The 27,616-nt window shown below is 43.5% G+C and overlaps 1 protein-coding gene across 1 annotated transcript; it reads right to left on the bottom strand.

The window, feature by feature from the left end:
- Positions 1-6,426: 6,426 nt before the first annotated feature.
- Positions 6,427-7,094, bottom strand: LOC133892272 (uncharacterized). The gene has a single exon (XM_062332959.1). It carries the CDS (start codon positions 7,024-7,026, stop codon positions 6,427-6,429), a length of 600 nt encoding a protein of 199 aa, XP_062188943.1. The 5' UTR covers positions 7,027-7,094.
- Positions 7,095-27,616: the final 20,522 nt, after the last annotated feature.

Here is a 27,616-nt window from a genome sequence, read left to right on the forward strand (position 1 = left end):
ACTCGTGACCTCCGTTTGTGTGCGTTGCCCCTTATCATCATACCGTCTCATGCGTTCTAAAGGAAGCTATATATTTTATCCTTTTAACTTTTTTGACGAAGGTCGTAAGTAATGGGTCATGACCGTGACCTGTCACTTATAACTATATAAGTGACGGGTAACGGTTATGACCCGTTACTTATGACTGCTTTTTTGCCGAATTATAGTTTGATAGGTGATCCGAAGTGACATTCGGTAAAATAGGTATAATTTTTTGCATACGAACTCTGATTTCGATGTTTTTGGACTCTACGGACATCTAAAAAAAATTACATTCGTTTTCCCCACTTTGTTGGTTTTGGTTAATTTTTCGAGGTCAAAAATAGACTGAAAGATTGAATTCTTGTCATCTAAAGTTTCTACACCATTTGTAGAATGCTAGTTTGTGCCCTAACCACTACCATTACATCAAACTTGAGGACAAATGTACATTATTTTCTATTCTAGAGCTATTAAGTGACAGAAAAAAGAAAAAATAAATAAAAATAAAAAATTTATAGCATCATACTATATACATATTTACTATATAAGAAAAAAATTGTGATAGGAAATTAATTGATTAATACATCTAATGATTGATTAATTAATATTCCTTCATCTATTCTGTTTCATCAAACTAGTTATTAATGATAGGTCACAATTTAATCTATTACTAATGACTCTAGAATGGTCTGTTACTGATGAGTTTGTTACTATGGACGGATCACAATTTACCTTGTTACTTATGATTGATTAAAGTTGATCCGTTATTTATGATTAACTTAGGAGGACCCGTCACTTGTAACTAATATTAAGTTACAGTTCGTAGGTACAATTCGTTATTATTATCATAAATGAAAAGCCATAATACAACTCGTCATTAATATAATATATTTTTTTCTATTTTTATGTAGTGAATCGGATCTAATAGAAATGGCGAATCGACTACAACAGCGTGCGTACCAACGAAAACGAAAGCCTTGTGAGAGAGGAAGACGATGGGAGAAGGACATGCAACAGCTGCATCGCTAGCTGCATGCGCGCATCTGCAGCAGGGTCTTGAGGCAGATTAATTACAGGCAGTAGGGTCGGCGTCCCGTCCGTCCCCTTCCGTCCACCTCAGGATCTAAAAGAAAGGGGGAAAGCACATATTGTTGAAGAGCATGAAGACTTCGATAGCTTGGGAGAGTATGAAGACGAAGAAGGAATTGAGGAAGAAAGGATGGCCAGGCTAGAAGCAGAAGAATTGGATAGGAAAATTTCTCATATGGCTTGGTAGCGAGTCGGAAGGCCACTGAGTATCGTTGTCGATATGTTGAAGCCAGAAGAATTCTGGACAAAATACAAGAAGAAATTAATAGGTTGCAGCCGAGGTGCGAGCAGACCCACGTGATGACTCCTTCACTAGCATTTATAGTATGACCAGTGCAAGACCTTCGGCATAGGTAAGGTACTAGCGATCCAGAATAACCACTCTCCGTTTGCTTACAAAAGTAGCCATGGCCTTCGGGCTTCAAGATGCTGAGGATGGTGATGTTTTACGGGTAGTCAGATCCAAAGGAATTCATTATGACTTTTGAGGTAGCAGTTGAATCTGTTGGGGGAGACGACACGACACTAACGAAGGCCTTTGTGTTGGCGGTCAAGGGGATACCAAGCTCATGGTACTCCGCTTTGCCTCTAGGATCCGTTTACTCATGGGAGCTTTTGCGTAATGCCCTTTATAGTAATTTTCAAGGCATTTGGGTAGAGAAGTTCACCGCCAACGACCTCTTTACAGTCAAGCAACAACTGGTGGAGACGCTGCATAACTATATGCGCCGCTTTGTGCATGTTCACTACCAGGTGAAGGGTTTGAGCAAAGATACTATCATCGATGCTGCTATCCAGGGAATTAGAGGAGGACTTTTGGTAGGAAAGGTTACACGCAAGAGGCCAGAGAGTGTCCAAGAACTCTTCAACAAGATGGACAAGTATGTGAGGTCTGAAATACACCATCTTCGGAGGAAAAGTGAGCTTGTAGCATTGAAGATGTCAAGGCAAATTCATCAAGCAGGGACGTAAACGCTGGCTTGTCGAGGAATTTGCCAAAGCATGCAAAAAGAACCAAAGCATTCGAGTACACATCAAAGCAAAAACAAATCAACCAGAGAGGCTTCAGACTAGTTGAGATCATGAAAGAGGTCATCGAAACACAAGGTGGGGGTGCTTGAGGCGGTCGAGGAGGACATGCACCGTAAGACCCAGCCACATTATACTTTGAGTTGCATGACGAAGGTTGGCGAAGGTGCTGGTCAGAAGACTAAGTAGTGCCTGCAGATCATAGCTATGAAATAAAGCTTAGGGAAGCAATCATTCGATCCTATAGGATTTGTGCATTATGCCGCACATTTCAAGCAGGGCAACGCGTGGGAATCCAATCGGACCCATGGCCCAAATCCCTCAGTATTCGCTGGTCAGTGGTGACCAATGGCTGTGGCGCTGCCATATGTTCTTGCACCTCAACTCCACTGAACCAAACCTACGGTCAGTTGATAACTTTTCAAGCAACACTCCCACCCCCTCCACCAAGATCAGCATTGAAGACCCCCCCCCCCTAGAAACTAGCATATCAGTGAACATAATAAACCATGGATTCAATGTTGTGCTGGCAATCATTGGAGGATCCAATTAGGAAACTGAATCAAAGAGACAATGAAAAGAATATGTGTCAAGGGTTATCTATGTTGGTGTAGGCCCTACTTATGTCCATTCGAAGTGGTCTTATGTACCCATTACCTTTTCACAGGAGGACATGAAAGTCCTAGATTACTCACATGCGAATGCCTTTGTCATCATTACAAAAATTTCAGGGAACGAAGTGCACATAATCCTCATAGATGGTTGAAGTTTGACATACATCATCTTCACTAACGCTTTTGATAGGATGAGCCTGCAACAAAATGACCTTTGGAAGGCTGGATCCCCATTGCTAGGCTTCGAGGGAAAAACAATTAACGCTTTGGGAAAAATAGAGATCCTGGTTTCTTTTGGCGAAGGGTTAAACTTTCGGATAGAGGACGTTATCTTTGATGTGGTTGATATCACCTATCCTTATAATGCAATTTTCGAACGGGGAGTCCTAAATAGATTCACAGCAATACCACACCATAGTTATTTATGCATGAAAATGCTTGGCCCTGTAGGTGTCATAACGGTATTTGGAGATCAACAAGTAGCCCATAGAATTGAAGTGGGAAATACTATGGGAAGGCAAAATGTTCATGTAGTAGCAGAGCCTCTAATGAAACCTGAGGAATACGAAGGAAAGTTGCAGACACTGTGGGTGACGAAGGCTAGACCCGAAGGACAGACCAAGAAGGTGCTATTATGTCAAGACAGGCCAGACAAAGCAGTTGTCATTGGAGCTGAGATCATAGATGTCAGTGGATGAACACCACAAGCGAGGATCCTGAGGGATCCCCTTTGAGATTTGGCCGAGGGGCTGATTCTAGATCTACCTCGTACGTGGGGTTAATGCGTGTGTATGGGACTTAAGCGGGATGAACGATCGCCGGCTAGTAGGAGTAAATGCACAAAGGATTTAGACAAGTTCAGACTGCACAAAGTTGTAATACCCTACTCCTGTTTGTCTAGTGTGTTATTAATGCTTTTGAAATGCCTTTCTCTGGATCTCTAGCTCTATGTGTTACAAGCTTTGGGCTCTGTTTTGTGTTCAGCTGTGTGAAGTCTTCTTGTGAGCTTCAAGTCTTCTAAGCCTGCCTTCTACGAAGTGCTCCCCCTTTTATCTACGGGGGGGGGGGGGGGGGGGGGAGAGGCCCTCCAGAGTGTGCCCCGAAAGGGGGCACAAGTTCCCGTAAACAATAAATAGAAAACAACCACCATTGGGTCTATAGTTTGATGTTACACGGGGTTGAAAATGCGCCCCTTGGACGGTCCCGTCGGTCCTCACGTCCCAACTTTAGCAGGTGCAGAGGGGCCCACCGGCCAGCCTCTGAGTACCCTCTCATGCTCGTCTGGTTAGAGTAGGACTGACACGGTTTGACGCAACGGGGCGATGGGCGATAACCCTCGAGCCCATCGAAGATATCTTCAAGCCATCTTCTTTTATAGGCCCCGTAAAGGGACATGCAATGGAACCCACCGCATTAATTGTTCCCACGCCTTCCTACCAGGTGGTGGCAGGGCCTGACATGCTCACTACGATAGGCGTGGGGGGGGGGAGTGGTTGGATATGACTGGCCACGCTCTCCCTTAAAAGCAGCATCAGGCCTCCCACCGATTGATTCCTCATCGTGGAGTTCTTGCGGGGTTCACCAGTAAGGGGCTTCTCGGGTCCTCAGGGAACTCTGGGTACTCGAGGACCAACTGTTCTTGGCCCCGAGCACCCCCTCCCGGACCTGGCTTCTCTTGGGTCCTCGGGGAACTCTAGGTGCTCGGGGACCAACTGTTCTTGGCCCCGAGCACCCCCTTTCGAACTTGGCTCTTTCTCGGGTCCTCGAGGAACTCTGGGTACTCAGGGACCAACTGTTCTTGGCCCCGAGCACCCCCTCCCGGACTTGGCTCTTTCTCGGGTCCTCGGAGAACTCTGGGTACTCGGAGACCAACTGTTCTTGGCCCCGAGCACAGGCCTGGCTTTTCTCGGGCCCTCGGGGAGATGGTCCCTGAGGTAGGGCGCCATGTGGCACTGCGCTGTCCTGGCCTCGGGACTCAGGAACCCCCGGTTCCCATGTCACCGAGAGTAGCCCCCGAGCTCATCGGCAGGTGATGGCCCAGAGACTGCGGATGATGCCCTATTTATTCGAGGCCAATCACAGTATTGGTGCCACGTGGCTTTCTGTTGCTCGGTGCTGAAATCTTTGCGGGCCTTGCAGTTTTTAGGCCCAGGCTCTTACTATCTCGGAGGACTTCACCGACAAAGTACGCTGGTCGCTGTATCCGACGTGCCTCGACTGCGGCCCCGCCTGAGGCCTTGCCACAGCCCCCGAGCCCGCGTGTAGAATCCTGTGCTTGGGGCGCGTAGCCCCCGGGCGCTCGCGGGTACGCTGCTGTTGAGTCAAATAAACACAGACAGACACAAACTTCTTTGCTAGGAAAGTGAGTCCACCTGGCATGATACACGCCACGACCTGTGAATGCTTTTCGCCCCACAACCTCTCAAATAGATAGACAGGAGACGCGTGCAGGCAGAAATGCAACCAAGAGTCCCCACGGTTCGGTGGTGTCTGGGGTAGGACTAACCAGGCCGAGCACCGACAGCCCGCCCTCGGGGTCTAGACGGTCCTGACCACTCATATTCGAGTGGTAGGATTACCCGAGAACCCCAGAGGCTCGGTAGTACTCGGGGTACTACCATGCCGGCCGGGCACCACAGCCCAACATAAAGGACCTAGGTCAGCAGTCGGCGCCTGTGCGGTACACCGACTACCGTTTGTCGTTGTCGTTCCGGAAAGGCGAACACGTGGGTGGGGTTTTGCGCGCGAGGAGATTGCCTCGCCGAATAGATTAGCATACGAGGGTTCTGAGATTAACTCGGGAATAAAAGCTTATTATGAATGTATGAATGGAAATTCACATGACTCTAGTGACTTACCGAGTCGGTGTCAGCCTTCCAGCCGACTAGGCCAGGAAAGGGTGGATGCCCTGGCGCTCGGGGCACCGGGGAACGTGGACTCCCTTGCGCAGAGCGCTTTAGCCCCCAGGTCGTCCTTTTAGTATCTGAGCACTTCCCTTGGGCTAGGCGGTCCCGACCACTTATGTCCGAGTGGTAGGATTACCCGAGGACCTCAGAGGCTCGGCATTTCCCTGCAAGCTCAAATAGGCAAGGTTTCTTTGCTTGATGCGCTCTGTCAGTGCGGTACTCATTATAGCTTGCTCTTGTTAGTTCCATTATTTATGTTCCATTATTTATATTATCATTAATCACTAAAATCGTAATCATAACCTAATAGGGCCATTTCGCTACAGATAGGCAGAGCTACGTAAAAATGAGTCATCACGGGTGCTAGCTCCTCCCTCTTATATATGGCCTTGCACGGATCAGGACCACAACCAATTATTGGTTGCGCCTCTGATCAAGGCGTGCAGTGAGAACGGACTCCCCCATTCTTCGGTTTTTTCTGTTTGCCCTTAGGTGCTGAGATCAATCCAACAAAATATTCTCACTTAATTTAAAAGTACATAGAACTCTACTTATTAAAATCAAGCACGTGTGCGCAACAGCACAAGGTACGTAGTCGTAGCCTTTGTGCTAAGGTTGACGACGAGTATATTTGATGACAACGCAGCCATGATACATAGGTGGACCGAACAATTACAGGCTGGGTACCACGACTGCAACTCAAAAGATGCACATGTACGGATATCGCTGTGCGTGCGTGTTTTGCTGGACCGGATCGATGCGGCCGTCTAGAGTCTCAACTCGAGGTCGAGCTCCTCGGCGGCGCCAGCTGATGAGGTTGCCGTGGTGGCCGCGCTGTGCGGGCAGGCGGAGGCAACGGCGGCACGGGAGGCCCTGGCCCAGTTGAACATGTCGATGGTGCCGTAGCTGGTGATGAGCATGTTATCAGCAGCCACGTTCATCTCCTGACAGATGCTCACCGGAGTGAAAAGCGCGGCGCGCCTTCGCTGCATTTGCGCTCGAAAGCTTGGTGCACCGTCGGCGTCCTGGTTATCGGCTGAACCGGCGCACACTTCGCTGACGCCGTGGGACAGTGTGGGTATGGACATGGCGGGGACGCTGCTTGCACTCCCGACAACCGAAAAGGGCGCCGCGGCGTAGTGGCTGTCGTAGACGTAGGGGTTCCAGGCGCTTCGCTCCTTCTTGTGAGCGTTCTGGTGGCCACCGAGCGCCTGCGACTTGAGGAACGTCTTGTCGCAGAAAAGGCAGGGGTACAGCCGCACGTTCTTGCCGCCCACGTCCCCGGCGCCGTCGCTCGCCGGCTCCAACGTCAGAGACAGGTCCGCCGCCGCCGCTCGTTGGGGAGCACAGGGAGATGAGAACTCCATGCACAATATGACGAATGTGCTACGACCTATATATTCTGAGATGGTTAATGCTCATCCTTTTGGAAGTAATTATGAAATGCTGCAACTTACCAGACCCAGAAGTCGGCCTGGTTATATATATATATGCATGCATCCTGATCGACACCGTCATCATAATTTTGTGGCTAATTATTGTCAAATTTGACGTGGCTAGTAGGAGAACCACAACATGCGATATTTCGACTGGTTTTGCAGGCGTTTCATGGTAGAGTTGAATCGATCATACATCATAGCATGGCACACTAGACGTTGGATAGATCGTCCAACGGTTCAGGTGGGCATGTTTCCTCAGACAAGCAACCTAGATATGGGGACACACATATAAGATAGTTCAATCATTAGTTTGCTCACAAGGATAAGTACTCTTCAAGGAAAATTGAAGGCATATATAAAAGTACTTCCAATATAGTAGCATCATATTAAAGATTTACAAAGTTGATGTGCTAGAATGATAGTTGTTCCGAAATATAGAAATAAGGAACCAAAATTCTCAGGCTTGTTTTTACTATTCATACTGCCTACCCGGAATCCTTCTTTCCGAGTAGGCAGTCGGAGGCTTAATAAGTAGTAGTCGCTGAAAACCGAAAACAACATATGGTGTACCCTCAGAAAGCATATTTTAACGAGAAGAGAAGGATCATTGCATTGCGAACTCGGGGTTACGAAAAAGCTCCTTATTGCGTTCCACGAGTGACTGAAGGCTACGACGTCTCCCACTCAAGTGGACCGAAGGCTGATCATAATAAGTGCTCCGACTAGCGAACAACACATCCCAAACTAATTGAAGGAAAAAAGTTAATAAGAAAATCACGATATGCTATCAAAAGAGTCTTGCACGAAGTGTTCCCATCAAGCGTGAAAAGCGTTTAAGTTCCTAACTAGACTAACAAAATATACCAAGTTTTAGTTGCAGGTAAAGGAAAAAGAAAATCTATGACGAAGGCAAGAAGTCCATCTCGTCCACAAAGTCCTTGGCTATCCTAGTTGCCTTAACCTGATCGGCTGACGACTCATCTAGCATGTTCTCAAAACCTTCCAGGAGGATGCTTGTGTTGAGCTCCAGTTGGTGGGTCTTTAGGAGGGCCAACACATAGGTGAGTGCCAGCTCTGTGCTCCATTGGGACTGACTCGATAGGTGTTCAATGACCATCCCTCGGAACCCATCGAACACCTCAGCAAACTTAGTTGCCCGGATAGCGAGTCCTGGAGCATCCTCTCTATCGGGAGCCTCTGCTTGGATCCCAACCCCGGCAAGCGCCTTCAAGAAGACATTAAGCGTCGCGATGAGTTCATGGCAAGTGGCTGACATCTGGGCCCCTTCCTTGGCGACAGCTTCTTGGTCCGTGGAGAGTTCTGCAGGGTGACATGTTCAGGAATGAAGGAGTAGCTTGTTGGGATACTAGAAGCTTACACTTCATCCGGTCCTCTAGCACGGCGTCTGACTTCTCCTTCTCGGCAATCACCTGAGAGAACTGGTGGCATAGCTCGATAGCCTCCTTCTCGAGTTTAGCTACTCAGACGGTGGCCTTCTCGACGTCACATCGGGTCTTGTTCAAGTGATGGATGACAAACTACAAAGAACATCAAGGTTAGAACTAGTTATTTCATCGATTGGATTGCTAACTTGCAGGAAGACTCTTACCTCAAAGAAGGCATTAAACATCAAGTTCTACTGCTGGTCAACCATCCATTCGATCATGTCCCCCAAGTTGCATCCAGCGAGATCTTGTACCTCTTCTGTGGAGGGGTTGCGACAACCTCAGGGCTGGCTACCTCCAATCCCTAACTAGTGGCCATCGATGCCAGGGACTCACCAGGTTTGCTTCTATCTCATTCAAAGGAGATAGGGGTCAGAGGTTGGGGAAATCGAAGCTTAGGGGCTATCGGCAGCATTCTGGTTAACTTGCAGGAAAGACAATTCAAAACCGCACATTCCAAACATCGTAGGAAATAATTCTTAGCATACCTGAGCCATTTCCTGGTCAATAAAGGCTTCACCAAGATCAGGAGGGGCGATATTCTTTTGCTCCCCGATGCTAGTGGGGCTAAAGGAGTGTCACCCAATGAACTTACTGGAACAACCACCTTCCTGCGCTCCTGGACATAAGGATAAGACACGCCCAAAGTCAAGAGTAAGTCGGCCATAGAGGCTCTGAGTAAAAGCTCAACTTACCAAGGTCGAGCTGCCGCTCGGAGTACTTGTGACATAATCGGGCCTCCAGCTGTTGGAGTCAGTGTCAAATCGACATGGGAAAGGGAAAGAGGAGCTGGAGCTGTTGGCGTCGGTGGCCTAGGACCATCTGCCGGTAATTCGGCTCCCGCATCATCCCGTCCCCTCCAGTTCTGCTCCGTTGGTAAAGGATGGGGCTTGCGATGATGCGCCATCACCTCTGGTCCTACTTGGGCCAACACTGCCCGTGATGAAAACATCATCCAAATCAACAGCTGAGCCTCCCACGTTCTTGTCCTCTAGATCAGGCCCTCCGCACATAGGAAGTTGTCCAAGCCTGTTGCAGCCATAGCCACATGTTGGACTATTCAAAAATAAAACAAAAATTGAGAGGGTTTAAGGCACTTACCGACATGATTCTCGCTCGAGCCTCAGAGTCTATCTCCGCAATGGGAACTTGGACATTCTTTTGGCTGGAAGAGGGGATAGCCTCGAATAGAACACTGACCCTCTTATTGGTAGCTCCGGTGGGAACACTATGAGAAGAAGCAGCATACAGTGAGAATTGATCTTGCAAATCCCTTAAAATATGGCTATTTGGAATCAGGAAATACCTATCTCACCATCTCGTCGGCGAAGGAGCTCTCTTTCTCAACATTCTTCTTGCCCATGGCAGCGGAGAGATTGAGGGAAGAGTGTTTTTAGGGCAAGGGCACAAGGAGAATGAGGAGTGTGATGGAAAGCAATCTATGACAGAAGAATGGACGTTGAGGTAGGCTCTCCATTTACCTTTATGCAGAGCAGGGGCTCCTAGAAATGGCATTTCGACTGATGACATGACACAACTCGAGGCCACGATCTTCTGATTCATCGTCATATCACATTTAATGCCCAGTGCATGTGAGGCAGTTGGCGCTGTACCCTGAGGAGTCTAGCTCCGCATGATACCACCGCAATCATGATACTCTTGAAGGAAAAGATTCTCACCATTACCCGAAATCTCCATTGCAACATTTCAACTTCAAAATCAACTAGTGGCAAACTTTTTTCCTTCTGGAAACCAACTCGAATGGAACACCTTATCAAAAACTCTATAGATGACTCGGAGGCATTCAGAATCCTGAGTAATAGACCAGAAAGCCCAGCTAGATGCTTCACCCTAGCAGGGATTCAGAATCCCGAGTCCTACTTGATGACATAGTTTGACAAAAAGCTTATCTTTGATGGACATATACTTGATCCCTCGAAGCCTCATTTCATGTACTGATAAGGGGCTTGATGATGAATAATAGATAGTTACCATATCCAGGAACCCCAGGGTTTTCCGTAATTCTCGGGACATATCTTTATCATCAGGAAGGGGATCTCTGGATGAAAAGAAACTACCTATAGGTACCCAAGGTATCCTGTAACCGGGAAGGTTCATCTCCAGGATAGGAATGAGGAGTTTAGAAGATGCACGACACCCTCATATATATATAGAACCAAGGGGCCCTGCGGAAGGGAGAACAAGTCATTAGAAGTCAAGACAAGTGACACATGCCCAAACACTAGCAATTTGAAGTCAACAAAAGATAAGCAAGAAAGTCGTTGACTAGATTAAATCCATCTAGGCTAGCCACATACCCCCCTTGTCACAGGCTCAATCAATACATGACAAACATGACTAAGAAACCAAGTTAAAATATGCCTTGGTTTACATGTGATGAGTGATTGACAAGGTTTTTGAGTTGGTTTGATGATTTTTGAGATTGCATGGGCATGCTTATGTATTGCAATGATGATCATGACTAACAAAAAGTTGCACAGAAAATGAAGTTGGCGTTTTTGTCTCTAAGTCTAGGATAATTGCACACATAGGATGATTCGACGCTAGAGATTTTGTACACGTCGGATGGTATGGCATTTAGGAGGACTTCACGCCTGAGTACTTCAACTCAGAAGTAAAAGATGAAGTACACGTTGGATGATCCGGTGTTGAGTAGCAATGAACGCTGGAGCTTCTCTTGCAGAGACGCTGCAAACTAGCTCTGGTGGACTTGTACTAGCCGGATGGTCCGGTGCTCAAAAGGATAAACACAGGATGCTTCGCTAGATCAATTCTTACAGAGAGGTTGCAAGATGGCTGGTTCAGAGAAGATGTACACGCCGGATGATCCGGCGATGGGATGAAGTGTTCGACGGAGCATTTCTTGTAGAGAGGTTGCAAGATGGCTAGGTTGCTGGATTAAACACGCCGAATGATCCGGCGCGGAGGAGGTGACAACACCAGAACATCCGACGTTCACAATTTTGATTATGGACTAATCTATAATAGAGTTAGAGATATATGTGTGCTTGTCTCATGTTGTGCAAGTGATGGATACAACTTGGCGATTGACATAGGATGATCGATGCCAAGCGGGGTGTTTGGTACCAGACGATTAAGGATGTTGGGCAGAGTCAATGGTGGTTCTAGCTGTGCATATGGAGATCAAGCAAAGAATGAGAAGGTGGATGAAGACAGCGTGTTGACAAAGTCAAGCGAAAGGGATACCGGTGCAAGGGATGCCGGTGCAAGAGAGACTTACCAATGATCACGATCGCAAGATTGAGTACACGTGTTGACATCAAGATGCTTGCTTGAGGTGAAAGCAAGTGGCAGTGAGTCATGCTTTGAGAAATGTGCTTGGTGGTTTCGTGGTTTGGCCTCAAAACCATGGAAGGATGGGGTGCATATGGTATCATCATGAAGCTTGCGACAAAATGAAGATAAGTCATGAAGAAGCCATGGCCGTTTGATGAACAGAGCGAAAAATGGACCAAAATGCTCTGGTGGTACATAGGAGGTCATTGAAAGGGAGGGGAATTTTGGGAACAAGGAAACTTAAGAGCTAAGCTACCTTCTTAGGCCTATAAATAGAGGGGTAGGGCTACGTGGGAGGCTTGAGCCAGCCACTTGAATTTGTATGCTAGGGATTTAGAGGAAAGGAGAGAGGAGAGCTTAGCTTTTATAATAGGTGAGAGCTTTTTGTCTTAGCTTTTATAATAGGTGAGAGCTTTTTGTGAGAAAAATATCTTATAATCTGTCGAAAAGAGGGCTGACCTTTGCAAGAAATGAAGTGCATATTTCCTCTTATGCTTGTCTTCATCTCCTTCTAGTTTCCTTCCATTGGCTGTCTTGCTTTGTTGCCAGTTTTTCCTTTTTGATTTTGATTTTCATTTTGGTTGATGAGCTAAGATTTTCCCACCTTGGAAAGTTGTTCTTTTTGTTGCTAGAGGCATAAAATTCACATACAAATGTACACAAGTGGGTCTTGAATTCCCTTGCCTCCAGATCATGAACTCAGAGAACTTCTTCTTCTGGTGATCTTTTCTTTGGAGCAAATGTTTCTTTTTCCAAGTTGCTATCTTTCTGTGGTGATGGCTTGTGGAATATGTGCCAATGGAACCAGAGTTCATTTACACCCATGATATATACTTGGAGTTTTTCATAGCAACTAGTGTCTCTCTGGTTTTGCTTCCGCTTTATTTTGAGGTGCATTGGGTGACAAGAATAGGAGAAGGCCGAAATTTGTGAGGTAACTATTCACCTCGTCTAGTCATCATTCTCGGTCCTACAAAGACGTAGGGTTATTATCCTCTAAGAGGCCCAAACCTGTATAAAACCCCTATGTGTTTTCCTAGGATTCATCTACTCAAAGCATCCCCTATTTCTTCAACTAGTTCATTAGGTCGGTGGTTCACAAGTCGTCAACAAGTTGTGATGCCATCGTTGACCCCACATCCCTGACACATGCTGCCACTGTCCACTCTGGCGGCCTTCAACCCGACGTGGCCCTTCATGACACCCACCACCTTGATACTATCACTTATTTCTTTGGTGGCCTCCACTATAGCATCCTTCACCATCCTCCACCACCCTGCCAATGTCGCTACCGTCTACTCGACCAAGGTCCACCTCGATGCTACTGTCTCATCCTCTTCTTCCTCCACAGCACCACCCCAACGGCCTGGTTGCCTTTATGTCCCCATGGTGTGTTCCTCCATCCTATCCCCGCTTTCTCTGTGATGGACATATGTGTAGTGATGGTGTGCATGGACTTAGTTTTGGAATTTTTTGTCATTTGATAGTCATTGTGAATCATTAGTTAGCAAACTAGCAAATTGACAAATTAGTGATGTGAGAATTTCAATGAATTGCATTGCATATTTATGAATTAGTTAGAATTTTTGTCAAATCATTTCAATAAATATTTGTCAGATCAAGGCATTAGCTAATTTCAATGTTAAACTTGAATATGAGGCTGACTAGATGAGGCCGGATATTGGCAGATGATGATGTTGGATAGCTAGAAGTTGTTGGCCCTCCCAAAAATCGCAAGCAACCACTGAGTGTATTGCATTCAGTTGATACTTTTGCATGCAATTTCTTGGGGCCCAAAGGCATTTTATTTATTTATTTTGCTATCCAAATTCTATTACCATGAATTTAGATTTGCATTGACTGGTCATATGAAGCCCATGTTAAACTTGAAATGGGCTGATGATATGAGGAGAAATATTGGCAGGTGATGATGTTGGATAGCTAGAAGTAGTCCGCTCTTCTAGAAATTGCATGCAGCTGTTGAGTGCATTGCATTCGGTTGATACTTCTACATGCAATTTCTGGAGAGCGAACAATTTTCAATTTATTTATTTTGCTCTCTAAATTCTAATGCCATGTATTTAGATTTGCATCGACCGATGATATTAGGGTGATGTTAACCTTAAAACACGCTGATGATATGAGGCCTCTATTCAGCATATGATGATTAGGTCAATTTCAAATTTTGGCCTCCACATTTGGTGGAAGTAGTGTTTAGGTCGAGCAAAGTACCTATCCTCTTCTTCCCCCAAATGTGTAGGCCTAAATTGCTGGCTAAAAGACTGAGACAAATTTTATTTTAATATGTGTTAAACTTGAAATGGCCGATGATTTGAGGCCACATATTGGCAGGTGATGATGTTGAATAACTATAAGTAATTTGCTATTCTAGAAATTCCATGCAGCTGATGAGTGCATTGCATTCATTTGATTGCATGTGAGCTCTGGGGACCAAATTAATTTCACTTTGTTTATTTTTCTATCCAAATTATGAAGCCATGAATTTAGATTATTTTTTTGGCCGATGATATGAGGCCGATGTTAAAACTTGAATGGGCTGATGATATGAGACCATAGATTGGCAGGTCATGATTTTGGATACCCATAAGTAATTTGTCATCCTAGAAATCACATGTAGCTGATTAGTGCATTGCATGATTGATGCTTCCACATGCGATTACTAGGGGGCAAATTGCTTTCACTTTGTTTATTTTGCTATCCAAATTCTGATACCACGAATTTAGATTTTCCTTGGCCAATGGTATGTGGCTGATGTTAATCCTATAACGATTAGGCCACTTTCAGATTTTTTTTAGACCATGTTTGGTGGTACTAGAATTTAGGTTGAACACAGTACCTATCCTCTTGTACCCCAAGTGTGGTCCAAAAGTTTGATGGCCAAAGGATTGAGGCAATTTGAATTGAGACGACGAACTAGGATATGTATAACTGTAGACAATATACATTTATTTAAGATTGAAAATACTTTACAATGTTTGAAATTGCTAGGGATGGCACAACCAACTACTCATCAATCGTGAACTCAACAACATCCACAAGATGAGACATCAAACCCAATCGGTAGCCCGAGCGGCTACCTCAACATGAACCAAGCTGACACCTTTGACATCAATGAGGTAAATAATTAATAGATGAATGCATTTTCTAATGTATTATATATTGATGAATATTCTGGTTTTCATTTAGTTTCTTTTTCCCTTATTTGAAGATGGGTGATCTTGTTGCGGGTCTGTCGACCGATGAAACGAGTCAATCTAGGGGCTGAGGACCTAACAAGAAGCCTAAGGGCTAATACATCATCACAGAGATCTTGTCCACCGAGGCTCATATTGTACTTGTGGGAGAAGTGGTAAAGTACAAGTCCTGTTGTAGGTTTATAGCTAGGGATCGAGTGCCAGTCAGCTATAGGAGGTGGACTGGCCCCCGATGAGACATGATCGTGGTCCCCGAGGACCTCAAGAACATGATGTGAGATGAGTTGAAAGAACAGTTCTAGTTCCCTAAAGGGTCCAATCCGCTTGTGAAGAAAGCTGAAATATCCACCATGGGTAGACAATTTAAGAATCGGAAGACTGAACTAAATGCACTGTATGTGAAGAAGTGTGTAACGTGAAACTTTGATAGGTACACAAATTTGGAACCTTATTGGGATGACTTCGTGGAGTACAAGACATCGACGGAAGCTTTGAAGTTAAGTAAGGTTAACAAGGCAAACTCAGACAAAACATTTACCACCACACACTCAACAAGAGTGGGTAATTGAAGAAGATACCAGAATGGAAGACATAAGAAGAACTAACCAATAGTGGTGTAACACTTGAGATGACCAATTGGGCCCATGATCGAGGCTGTTCGGGAGGTGGTCTACTTTCTCGGCTGATGGTAGCTTATGCTTCAGAACTCCCTAAGAGCAAGAAGTGACCCAAAAGATTGCAGGCGCCCACGCCTAGTGTTCCTGGGGGACTTTCAAGCCAGATAAGGAGAGATTAACTAACCTTAGCCCAAGAAAACAAGGAGCACCTAGTTCACACTTGAGGTGTTGATGTGGTTTCATAGAAATGCGGATTCCCCAAGGACGCGGGCACTTATAGGATCAAGTTAGAAGAGAAGAAAAGTTGAACAAGATGAGATGATGAAATATTTGGATGCTCGAATAGATGCACGTGTTAAAGAAGTGGTACAACAAGCCATGAGATAAATGCCGGATGACAATGCTTTACTCCCTAGCCCCAGTGCTCGTCGGAGTAGTTGCATGTTCATGGTAGTGCCTGAAGAGGACTTAGGGCATTATACCATCGATGACATCATAATAGCAACACTGTGCAAGCTACATGTGCTCGTTGTAAACATTTCCCTCGAGGCGGCTGTGGGCATGGTTTATCCATGTGTGGAATAGGAAGTTTTACACACCCGCTCGATACAGGAAGACTTCGCTAGGGTCCAAGTGGACAAGGTACATCTCAAATTCATTGGCATCGACCTGGACATCCCCACATATGATGGGGTAATGAAAGTGGGACCTGCCATCTACCATTTCATCGCGTGGTGCAAGAGTTACATTATCTTAAACACCGATGATGGTGGTGAAGATAATGGTTAAGAGGTGGACTCTCCACCAAGAGATCTCCCGTCATCGTTGAGAAGAAGTCCAATTCCTCAACCACCACCTAAAAATACTTTGATAACACTAGCACATAAGAAATTGCATTTACCTCAGATTCAAGCACCATCATTGTCTTAGAAGTCAACAACACCTCCCAAGTCTAGGAAGTAATTGAATGCTAGTGAGAAGAGTATAGTCTCACCTGGGGTGTAGAAGTTTTTAATTGATATGGCCAAAATACAGACACCGACAAATGAATATCAGCCGCTGTCAGGCTATGAGCGTCTCTAGGAAGGCTTATATGAAGCACGCTAGTGTGGAGGCGTTACAGGCAGAAGCATTTGGTGATGATGCAGAAGCACAAAAAGATACTGGTGGATTCCTAAGATGGAAACTTATACTTGGGAAGCTGTTGATCCATCTAGATCAGATATCCAACCTAACATATCAATTGCGGCATTTACATGACTGGTACATGTGGGAGTCCAACAAGGATAAATCAGTGATCTTCTTCCCTGTCATATACATGGAGGAACATTTCCATAAGAAGGACAACCTTTTCTGGATGGAATACATGGAATTGTACCAAATGTAGCAGCAAGACACCCTCAACATTTCTATAATTAGATGCAGGACATTGTAAGTGTCTTATGTATGGTTCTCAATATACATTCTTGTACCATTAAATTGCATGTCTAACTTCCTTCTTATCTAGGTTAGAGATACAGAGACGCAGAGAATATGGTATTGTCTTAGTAGAATTCCTTAACCCAGGACTTGTAAATGAGAAACTTGTCTTAGAAAAAACAAAAGAAACCGAGGACTACTTATTCAAGGCTCTTCTCAAGCAACAATATAATACATTCATACTTTTAACCTATAACTTTTGGTATGTGTTTCCCTCCCTACTTGTTCTACTCTTTATGCGTAGCAAGATGTTAGGGCTAATTGGCTATGGTGACATGTATGTGCAATTATCATTGGATCCTCCTTGTCATTAATCCAGACCTTAGCAAGACCGTTGTCTTGGACTCACCTAGGAAGCCACAAATAGACTATCGGTCAATCATAGACATGCTAAACAGGGCGTTCATATGATTTTAGGGATTGGTGATGTCCTAAGAGGGGGTGTGAATTAGGACACTTAAAACTAATCAGCTTCAAAAATTTCACAAAATAAACATATATCAATTTCTATCTAAATGTGCTCTAGGTTCATCTAGTGTGTCTACTCTACCATTCAAAAAGGTTTGCAACCTATAGCCAATCATAGCAAACGAGGCATTTAACTATTTACCATTTATCAGGTTAGTGGCAATAGATTTACCACCCGGGCCCACATTCAGTGACTCAGGTGGCGTCACATATCAGTGAGAGAGTAAATTGACACACTATATGAGGCAAATAGTTAAAAAATTTCTAGCTAACTACTCTAGGAAGGTAAACACACAAAGGTAGATTGGAAGTATGGAAATGTGGATACATGAAGATTGTAGAGAGCAGACTGGGTGCAAGAGATTTTTATCTTGTGGTATCGATGGCATAAACACCACCCCTAGTTCATGTTGCAATAGCAACCTAGGCTATAGCTCCGAACAGCACAAGGTTACAGTCCTCGAGCCACCACAAGCCTCTCTTCTAGTAACTTGTCACTATCTTCACTTTAGAGCTTGAGCCACCAAGGTAAGGGACTTCGCGTCCCCGTACAAGCTTCTTGTTATCGCTCCACAACAAGTCAGAGAGTCAACAAGCATGAGCCATCAAGGCTCACGGTGCCGGTGAGCCACCAAGACTCCAAAATGCCGGCGTATCACTTGGTACAATATAGGATCACTCATTGATCCCCTCTCTAAGCAGCAACACCTAGCAACAGCTCTCTCTAGACCTATTAGCTTAATTGTCTTGGATGATCATTTTAGCACTTTGGTGGCTTGGATGCCTTCTCAAGTGTCTATGAGCTTCCATGGACTCTAGCACACTCAAATGGTCGAGTGAGGGGGTATTTATAGCCTCAAACCCGCAAACTAGTCATTGCTCCAATAGCTCAAAAGACTGTGAACATCAGATGATCCAGCGTCAACAGCAGTATAAACACCGGACCATCCGGCGTGTCCAGCAACAGAAACTGACTCGTCATCAGTAACAAGTCATCCTAGGCCAGTCATAAGCGACGTGTCATCCTAAAGAGTCAGTAGTGATGGGTTAAGTTTTGACATGTCACTAATAACTAATTTGATACAATAGAGCAGAGAAAGGAATTTTAATTACTTAATCATGTATTAGTCAATCAGTTTGATGAAACATTAGATGTATTAGCCCATCAACTCATCAATTTTTCGTGTAGTTGTGAGAAAAAATGATTTATCCTCATAATTTATCAATTATAAATCTAGCTACTATTAATTAAAAATAATAACTAGTTATTAAAAATAATAACTAGTTGCATTTATTTGCAAACCATAAAATGTGTAGTAAAAGAAATAATGCACATTCAACAATTTGTTTATATAGTAAATATGCACATAGCATGATGCTATAATTTTTTTTATTTTGTTTTTCTCTTATTTTTTCTCACCTTAATAGTATTAGAATAGAAATCATTGTACATATCTGCTAAAGTTTGATGTAAGGGGTGTCGGCTATAGACACAAACATATGTTCTGAAAACGGTGCAGAAACTTTCAAATGTGAGAACTCAATCTTCCAAACTGGATGTAACTTTTTCTGTAGATGTCCGTATAGTTAAAAAATGTCGAAATCGGAGTCCGTAAGAAAAAATTATGTCTGTTTTACCGAGGGCACTCCAGGTCACTTATTTGAAACACGCGTTATATTGCTTATTTCAATTCTGCAGCTACTTTGGGTCAAAGTGAACAACTCAATTGAACTTTAATCCCACTCTCTGATTCTAAAACTTTGAATCAAAATATTAAAAGTGTTTTTATTCCCTTTGCGGTTAAGCTCTGGAGCAACATATATTTCAAATTGGTAACATAGACATAGGTGATGATAGGTCACGGTTATAATACATCACCTGTAACCTTCAGTAATGAAGCTTAAAAGGATAAATATCAGCTTCATATCATATCAATGTGATAGCTGAGTTGGTGAGGGGGTTCGCACGCGAGAGTGGTGGCGGGTTCGATTCCCGCGGAACGCAAAGATTGAAAATACTTTGAAAATAATGGTGGCTTGTCGGGCATATGTGATGGGCTCGGACTGGCTCAGGTCAGCTAAAAAATATTTTTTAGACTTTTTTCGTCTTTAAAAACGTGAAAAAATTCATCAAGTCACTAATTACATAATTGGTGAAGGATCCTTATCCGTCACTTATGATTAATTATCAGTGACGTGTTCGGTGTGATTGGTGTGGGACCCGTCACCCATGGCAGTTATCACCCATCACTTATAGTATTTTTCACGTAGTGATCATTGCCGATTTGAGCCACAAATCGATAGTGACAATTTCTACCATTGCTGCTTCTGCAGTGAACTATCACTACCAACTATTTATTGTCGGTCCAAAAACCCGACACTAATACCAGTTACGAATAAGTAGTAAATGGGGTTTGTGTATTAGTGGGCCGGAACATTATGCTCTTTTATTATGACCACAAGTACCTATTACCAGATAAATAAACTGATCATGTGATGTTTCTTCAAACCATTAACATACTACTACAACACAAATTGAATTTAATACCTGTACAAAAACAACAAAATGTTCTATTGTTTATTGTAAAGTATTTTTCACAGTATGGGAATCAGTCATATTCGAATGGTGAAACCCTTATCTTGAGTATAGGCATTGTAAAAGTCATATGATGACCCTTGTTCAGGGACCATACTAACCTTTGGTATCGTGCCTTCCAGAAATCTTTTTACTTGGGTATATTTAATTTTGCCAGAATCCTGGTTAAATTTGTAGCGAGTTCCATGTGGTATAAGTTAAAAATCAAACAGAACTTGCAGGAGACAGTAGAATTCATCTGTATAGATAGATGTTTTTCTAACGATAAATTAAATATACACTGTGAATGAAAATGCATTTTAAATATATTGTTGATCCCTGAGAAATTCGGTGAGGATGTGGCTGCAACAGCATGTGCAAGTAATGGCAATGTCACCCCCATGTAGTTGGCCGGCTTGGGGAGGATGATAACCAGATAATTATTGCGTTGTGTTTTAGTATTTGTTCCTCGCAAAAATTAAAACTATCTACTGTACGTAATTGGCGTCACTTTTGAGTAGCATTTTCCCTCCATTAATTAATCTCTTTTTATTTGCTGTAATTATGGTAAAACGTTGGGGGTGGGGCCATGGAGAAATGGAAGCGCGGGGCGGGAAGCAGACATGGTGACGGCTCGTTTTCTTCTGGAAGCTCCTGGATGAGGTTGGTTTGGTTAGAACGTGTGGTTGAATAAGATAGAGTTATTTGTGTTTTTTTTAATAGGATGATTTAATTTTTTGTTTAGTTAGTATGGATAGAATAAGCTAGTTTTCTGTTGGATTAGTGTGGTTAGAGTTGATAAGGATGAGTCGGTTTTTTGTTTGGTTAGTAGGATTAAAGTAGAATGATCTATTCATATTTATATGTATTCTATAAGTATTTGGATGAATTTATGTATGTAGAATTCAAATTGAATTAAAAATAGAATATCACATGAAATGATCAAAATACATATAAATAGAGTATTACAAATGAATTCATTTTTTCACCAAATAACCTAGGGTTGGAAACATTTTTATAAATTAGAACATCACATGAAAAGAATATTAGTGAATTGTTTCAGATTTTTGAGAATTTAATTGAGTCCTTAAAAATTGCTAGAAGTTAAAAAATAAGCCTCTTTTGAGAATTAAATATTGGACCATGCTTTTTAATCAACCTAATTAAAATAGGTTGCTAGTGAGCTCTAATTTGCTCTGAAAATATTTAGAATTTTGAACCACCTTTATAGTTTTAAATAAAATCGAGAGTTAAATAAAAAATCACAACGCACACGTACTATTGAAGCACGGATGAGCATAACGAGGGCAAACCTGGATGGCTCGGTCCGACCAATTTCAACTGGATCGGTTCATCCATAATTTAAAAGCATATTCTCTCGTACCCAGCCACTCCATCTATTCCATCCAAACAACCAAACACTACGTTTGGTAGATGACCATCATCCAAATAGTTCTGTCTATCCATCCAAACATACGCTAAACGGATGGCGTCCAAGTGTGTGCGGGGACACGGATGGGCACAAGGCCTACAACACAGTGAAGTCGCAGCCGGTGGGCGGAACATCATAGATCTTTACTACTCCTACTAATAGTAGTAGTAAATACTACATCTTAAATAAAAAAAAAATCCAAGCCTTCTCATCCAGTGTTTTTTCCTTTTTTCGTCATTTGGTTACACTTTTGTTAGTGAAGGGGTCGCACATGCACTTTATTTTTAACTCTATAGAGGTTTTATTTTGTGGGTGTTCCATTTCTTATGTTGTTACATTATTTTTTATGAGTAAATTTTAAAAATCTATAACTATTTTGACACATGTTATAAAAACTATAACTTTTAGTACTCCTTTTAAAAATATACAACTATTTTTTTTTATACATCTTATTAAAAACTATAACTTTTTCACCGTGGATCTACCTATCATCCTCTGGCAATAGATACGCCTATGATTAATCCTCCTATTTAGGGATGCCAATGGGGATCTAATCCCCGATTCCCCGTGAGTAATTCACCTATTAGGGGACGCGGATGGGGAGATTTCACCCCCCCTCAGCTATACAGATGGTAGAAAAATGATTTCTGTCGGATCCCTGTCTTCTTGGGGATATAAATAGGGAAGCATTTCTTATCTCTGTTTTCCCGTAGAGACCCGTCCTAAACCCATCCATTCAAATTTAGCATCACGTGGAAATCACCGACTCACCATTCTGTTCATTTATGGGGACGAGACCGCGAGAGAATAATAACAAGGCACACATGTGTCTTGGTCCAACACCAAACCCAGAGAAGAATAGGCCAACCAGGTTGCCGTACTCGTGGCTCGAGGGACTCCACACATCTTGAGTCGTCGAGCCACCTCCTTCCTAGAACGCAGAAGGCCCTAGCCTACAAGCTCCCCCACGCTACCTATCGCCCATCTACCTCCTACGGCGCACCTGACAGTGAACTATTGTATGCACCCGCGTGCTCCACTTGTTAGCGGGGACGGGTTCCCCTTCAGTCCCCATTCCTTGTGTGAGGACGGGAACGCGGAGAAAATAGTCTACACGAGCGGGAGCAAAGAAGGGGACAAAGAATTTTCCTTTGTTCGGGATGAGGATGAGGAAACATTCCCCGATAAGGAATTCCTCATTGACATCCCTACTCTTATTATATGTCATAGAAGATGACAGGTAAATCTACGATGAGAAAATTATAGCTTTTTAATATATATCCAAATAGTTGCAGGTTTTAAAATTGACACTAAAGTTATAACTTTGTGTAACATATATCAAAATAGTAGTAGGTTTTTGAATTTTTTTTTTATCTGTCGCATCTTCACAGCACACCGTACGTATTTGAATCGATCCGTTATCTCCTTGGTATCTTGTCTACTTTTGCTCAGGCGTGTCGGCATACATACGCTCTCGATCTCCCGGCCCTTTCCTGTGCGTTCATTGGTCAATTATTGGATGTTTCTCTGTCACGGAGACCATATCGTGGGCGAATGATATGCTGCATGCATCATGTCGGTGTGGGCTTCTATTATTGGTTGTTTTTCTCTGCTGATCTGCAGGGCGCCAGTCTCTGTGTTCTCTTTCCCTTTCCTTTTCAGTGGACAACTAGACTACTCGAGGACAAATCCTGGGTGCATTACCTTTCCCAGCATGCATACAGCGAAGTGGACACAAGGGAAATCATTTTATTCCCTCCATATAAAGCTGCTATACTGTATGTGTATAGTTCATTTAATATGTGTCGCTTGAACCTTGGATCTACCACCGTATGTAGATCGGCTACTACTCCCACCCTCCAAAAATATAGGGCATATTTTATATTACACATTAACAAGTAATACATTCAAAATAACTAGATTATGCCTAGATATTATTATCTCGAAGGAATATTGATGATTAATATATAATTAATAATTCAGATATTATTAGAAATATGATATAATCTAATGATGTAATCTCCACCGTACACGTGTCCAGCTTCCTTACGATAGAGTTCTATAAGCCACCTTGGTCAGTACTATATAAACTTCTCTAAAAGCAAGATCTATCTATATTTGGAAAAGATCTCATGATAGGTAAGTGTCACAGATATTCTGGAAGATACTAATGAAGTCGACTACACTTAAGATTACGAATAGGATATAACACCTCTCCACCAAACTATATATGAGAAATAATATACGCTTGTTAAATTGGATTGTAAAATCTGTCTAATATCTATAGAATAGATTATGCCGAAATCACGTCCTATATTTTTAGAGGGATGCTGTATGTTGTCCTCTAGCTTTGATTCTCAAGCAACAGACCTCGGGTGGATGCTGTATGTTGGTCTCTAGCTTCGATTCTCAGGTAACAGACCTCGGGTGGGGCTGCTGGACCGGCCAGTGGCCAGACACATGTCACGCATAGTCGTCTCGAATGGCGCCTCCAACTAGTCGACATGTTCGAGCAGTGAGAGAAATTGAGGGAGGCCCACACAGAATCATGCAACGCGCCGGCCAGTCAGCTGTGCGCTTGCTCGTCGTCTTCCTCGTTGCTGTTGACGTTAGCAGAGCTGCAGGTGGGGCCATATGAGTCATGACTACTTGTGCACATACGGATAGATGCATGGCCGGCGACGGGGAGCTGCCGTGCTTCTATCAGTTAGCCTTGGCCATACATGCCTGGCTGCCTCTGCTTATTTTCTTTTGGCCATGTGCCACCGTTTGATTCGTTTCATATCTGCAAACATGAAGGCTTCTTGCCTTGCACTGTGAAAACCAGGTAGCAACCAAACTGAAGCAAACCTTACACCAAATCAAATTTGTGCATAGATCAAGTTAACCAAGTAGCCAACCTGCCGCTCGAATTGCTTATTACCTGCTAAACTTGCTCCATATTGTAGTATAAAACATTATAATGGTGTGATCACACCACATATGCGCGGTCGGCCTCCGGGGGGAAGACCAAACCAGCTACCAGTTAGCTAGGTTAGATACAAATTTAGCAAGGCAACAATTGAGTACACATAGATCGTTTCTGACCTAGCGTCATGTAGGTAAAATTTGAAGACAAGGATTTAGGTCTTATGCTCTTGTGTTCGCTGCCCCTTCGTTTTCAAATTTCAGAGACACTATTCTATACAGTCGTAATACACTTACACTTGGTGAAGTTTATGAAATGATAGTGGAATGAATCACACGATCTTTGTTGATTGAATATTCAGGGTTACAACTTATAAATATATAGTACTCAAGATATCACGCAAATTCGCCGTGCATGCATTCATGCATGTATGGGAAGATATAAAAGAGGGAAGTCAAAGAGATGCTCGTGTGAACGGGCAGGAAGAGTGTAAACATGCCGTGCATGCATGGGAAGATGTAAAGAGGGAAGTCAAAGATATACTTGTGTGAACGGGCAAGAAGTCTAACACTCCCCCGCAGTTAAGACGGGAGCTTGCCGAACGTTGAGACTGGAGTGAAACTCTTGGAAGACCGAAGTGGGCATCCCTTTGGTGAAGATGTCGGCGTACTAAGAGGACATCGGGACATGCATAACACGGACGTCACCGAGACCGACACGTTCGCAAACAAAGTGTAGGTCAATTTCCACATGCTTGGTACGCTGATGCTGGACCGGGTTGCTGGAGAGATAGACCGCTGTGACGTTGTCACAGTAAACAACAGTGGCACGCTGAAGTGGACTGTGGAGCTCCATGAGCAACTGGCGTAGCCAACAAGCCTCCACAACACCATTGGCGACAGCGTGGTACTCAGCTTTAGCGCTGGACTAGGATATTGTATTCTGCCGTTTGGACGACCAAGAGACAAGATTGTCTCCGAGGAAGACCGCATAGCCAGAGGTGGACTTCCGAGTGTCAGGGCAACCAGCTCAATCAGCATCGGTGTAGATAGTAAAAACAGTGGTGGAGGTGCGGTGAAGAGCAAGACCATAATCAAGAGTCCCCTGAAGGTATCTCAGAATGCGTTTCACCAAATTAAGATGAGGCTCACGAGGGTCGTGCATGAATAAGTAGACCTGCTGTACGGAAAACCCTCGTGCATGAATAAGTCAAGAGACGTTCACTGTTGTGCGCTTGGTCATTGGGCATTGGGCTTGGAGCTTGTGCGGTTGGCCGGTGGAGAATTGGGCTTAGGCGGTTGGCTTGTTGGGATTTGGCTTCATATATAGCTATTTTTTGCATAAAACTTCGGGTGTTAATCTGTACACCCATAACTATTAGTGTGCCCGCCTTGGTTACAGGGGGCCAAAGTTCGAACTGTTATAGGGGTCGGCGGCGACGGTGGTAGACCTACAAGCTAGGATATCTGGCGAACCAGGGAATGAGGCGCTGAGCTTGGTGGTGCTAGAGGGCACGTTGGCTCAGCCGGAGAGGGGCACCAAGGGGAAGGGAGAGTGTGCGTGATGCTCGGTCTGTTGTTACCCTAGGGGAGATGTGTTGGTGCTCTAGAGAGGTTCAAAGAGGATATGTGGTGCTCACTAAGACGTCAGAATGTAGGGAGAGGTTGTACCTTTGGCAAGCATAAGAGGGTGAATTCAATACTTCGGTTCATACTATGAAAGATATCCTTGATTATGTGTATTCTGATTTGTGTGGACCATCTTGCAAGACTTCACTAGGTGGTGCTTGTTATATATTGACTAGGGTTGGATGAAAAGCTTGAAGCTCGCGAGCTAGCTCAACTCGTGTCTGGCTCGTTCCAAAATCTAACGAGCCGAGCCAGAGTTTTAGCTCATTTAGATAACGAGCCAGCTCGTGAGCCAAACGAGCCTGGACCATCGTCTACATCATATCGCTCTCTTTCATTGTGGTCATCAATTTGCTCATTAGTCATCTTCATCTTCGATGGAGAGGCTCCTCGTTAGCCTAATTAGCTTTCTATTGGTCAACTCCTCATTACAATGCAGCTCTTATCTTTTTTCTTCTCCCATCAATCATTCCTTCAGACTTTGCATGTATAGACGGATGTGTAGGAAACGTTGTTTCATATATTTTTTTGGAGGAATATTTTGTTCCAGTAGAAGAACATATATAGGTAGATATGTCTGCTATTATGCTACATGTGGGTTTGAAAAACTTTTAGAAGAGATTCAGCTTATAGCAATTATACCTCTGATTAAACCATGCGAAGAAGTATTATACTTATAGATGTCATTGCTATTGATGTGTGATTTTATCGATGCATTTTTTAGTGAATGCTTACATTCTTTTCATCCTAGTAACGAGCTGCTCCCTTCAAAAAAAAAATTAATAAGCCGCTCGCGAGCCAAACGAGCCAAGCCGAGCTAACTTTTCTGCTCATTATATTAAACAAGCCAGACGAGCTGAGCCTAAATGAGCCAAGCTGGCTCATTACCCAGCCCTAATGTTGACTATTATTTGTGATGCTTGGTATATGTTGATATTATATATGAATACACATGTTATGTAGATATGCCTGTTGTATTTTCCCAGTACATGTTTATGCTTGTTACAAGAAGAAACTATTAAATACTATACTATTTCATGGGAAATTATGCAAAATTTTGGAGAAAAGTAACGCACTCTTTGCTTTTGACTACAATTAAATTAAATCAAGTTTTAACACACTACTACAGAACCCATCATAAATAACGACTCATCAGTATCGGTGATGTGAGTTTGCCTGATTTTCTAAAGGTAATATGATAAGTCGATTTGGTGGAGTTCTCTATCAGTATCCAAAGGCTCGAACCAAAATAGATCGAGAACCCTCGCAACCACTACACTACTACTCCATGGTTATCAACTGTGCAAAGATACGGTTAACCTCACCAAGAAGACTTTTTCTGCAAGCGAATTGAGATCACAAGCAAGAACAGGTAGATGCAATCTGAATATTGCTGATTACCAGTGAAGTGCTTGAATTTGGGGTTCTACAAA

Source organism: Phragmites australis, chromosome 15 (genome assembly GCF_958298935.1).
Source record: "Phragmites australis chromosome 15, lpPhrAust1.1, whole genome shotgun sequence".
In the NCBI taxonomy this organism is placed as follows: Eukaryota; Viridiplantae; Streptophyta; class Magnoliopsida; order Poales; family Poaceae; genus Phragmites; species Phragmites australis.

What these genes read in the sequence shown, in the direction of transcription:
- LOC133892272 (XM_062332959.1), bottom strand. Translation starts at nt 7,026, where the DNA reads ATGGAGTTCTCATCTCCCTGTGCTCCCCAACGAGCGGCGGCGGCGGAC.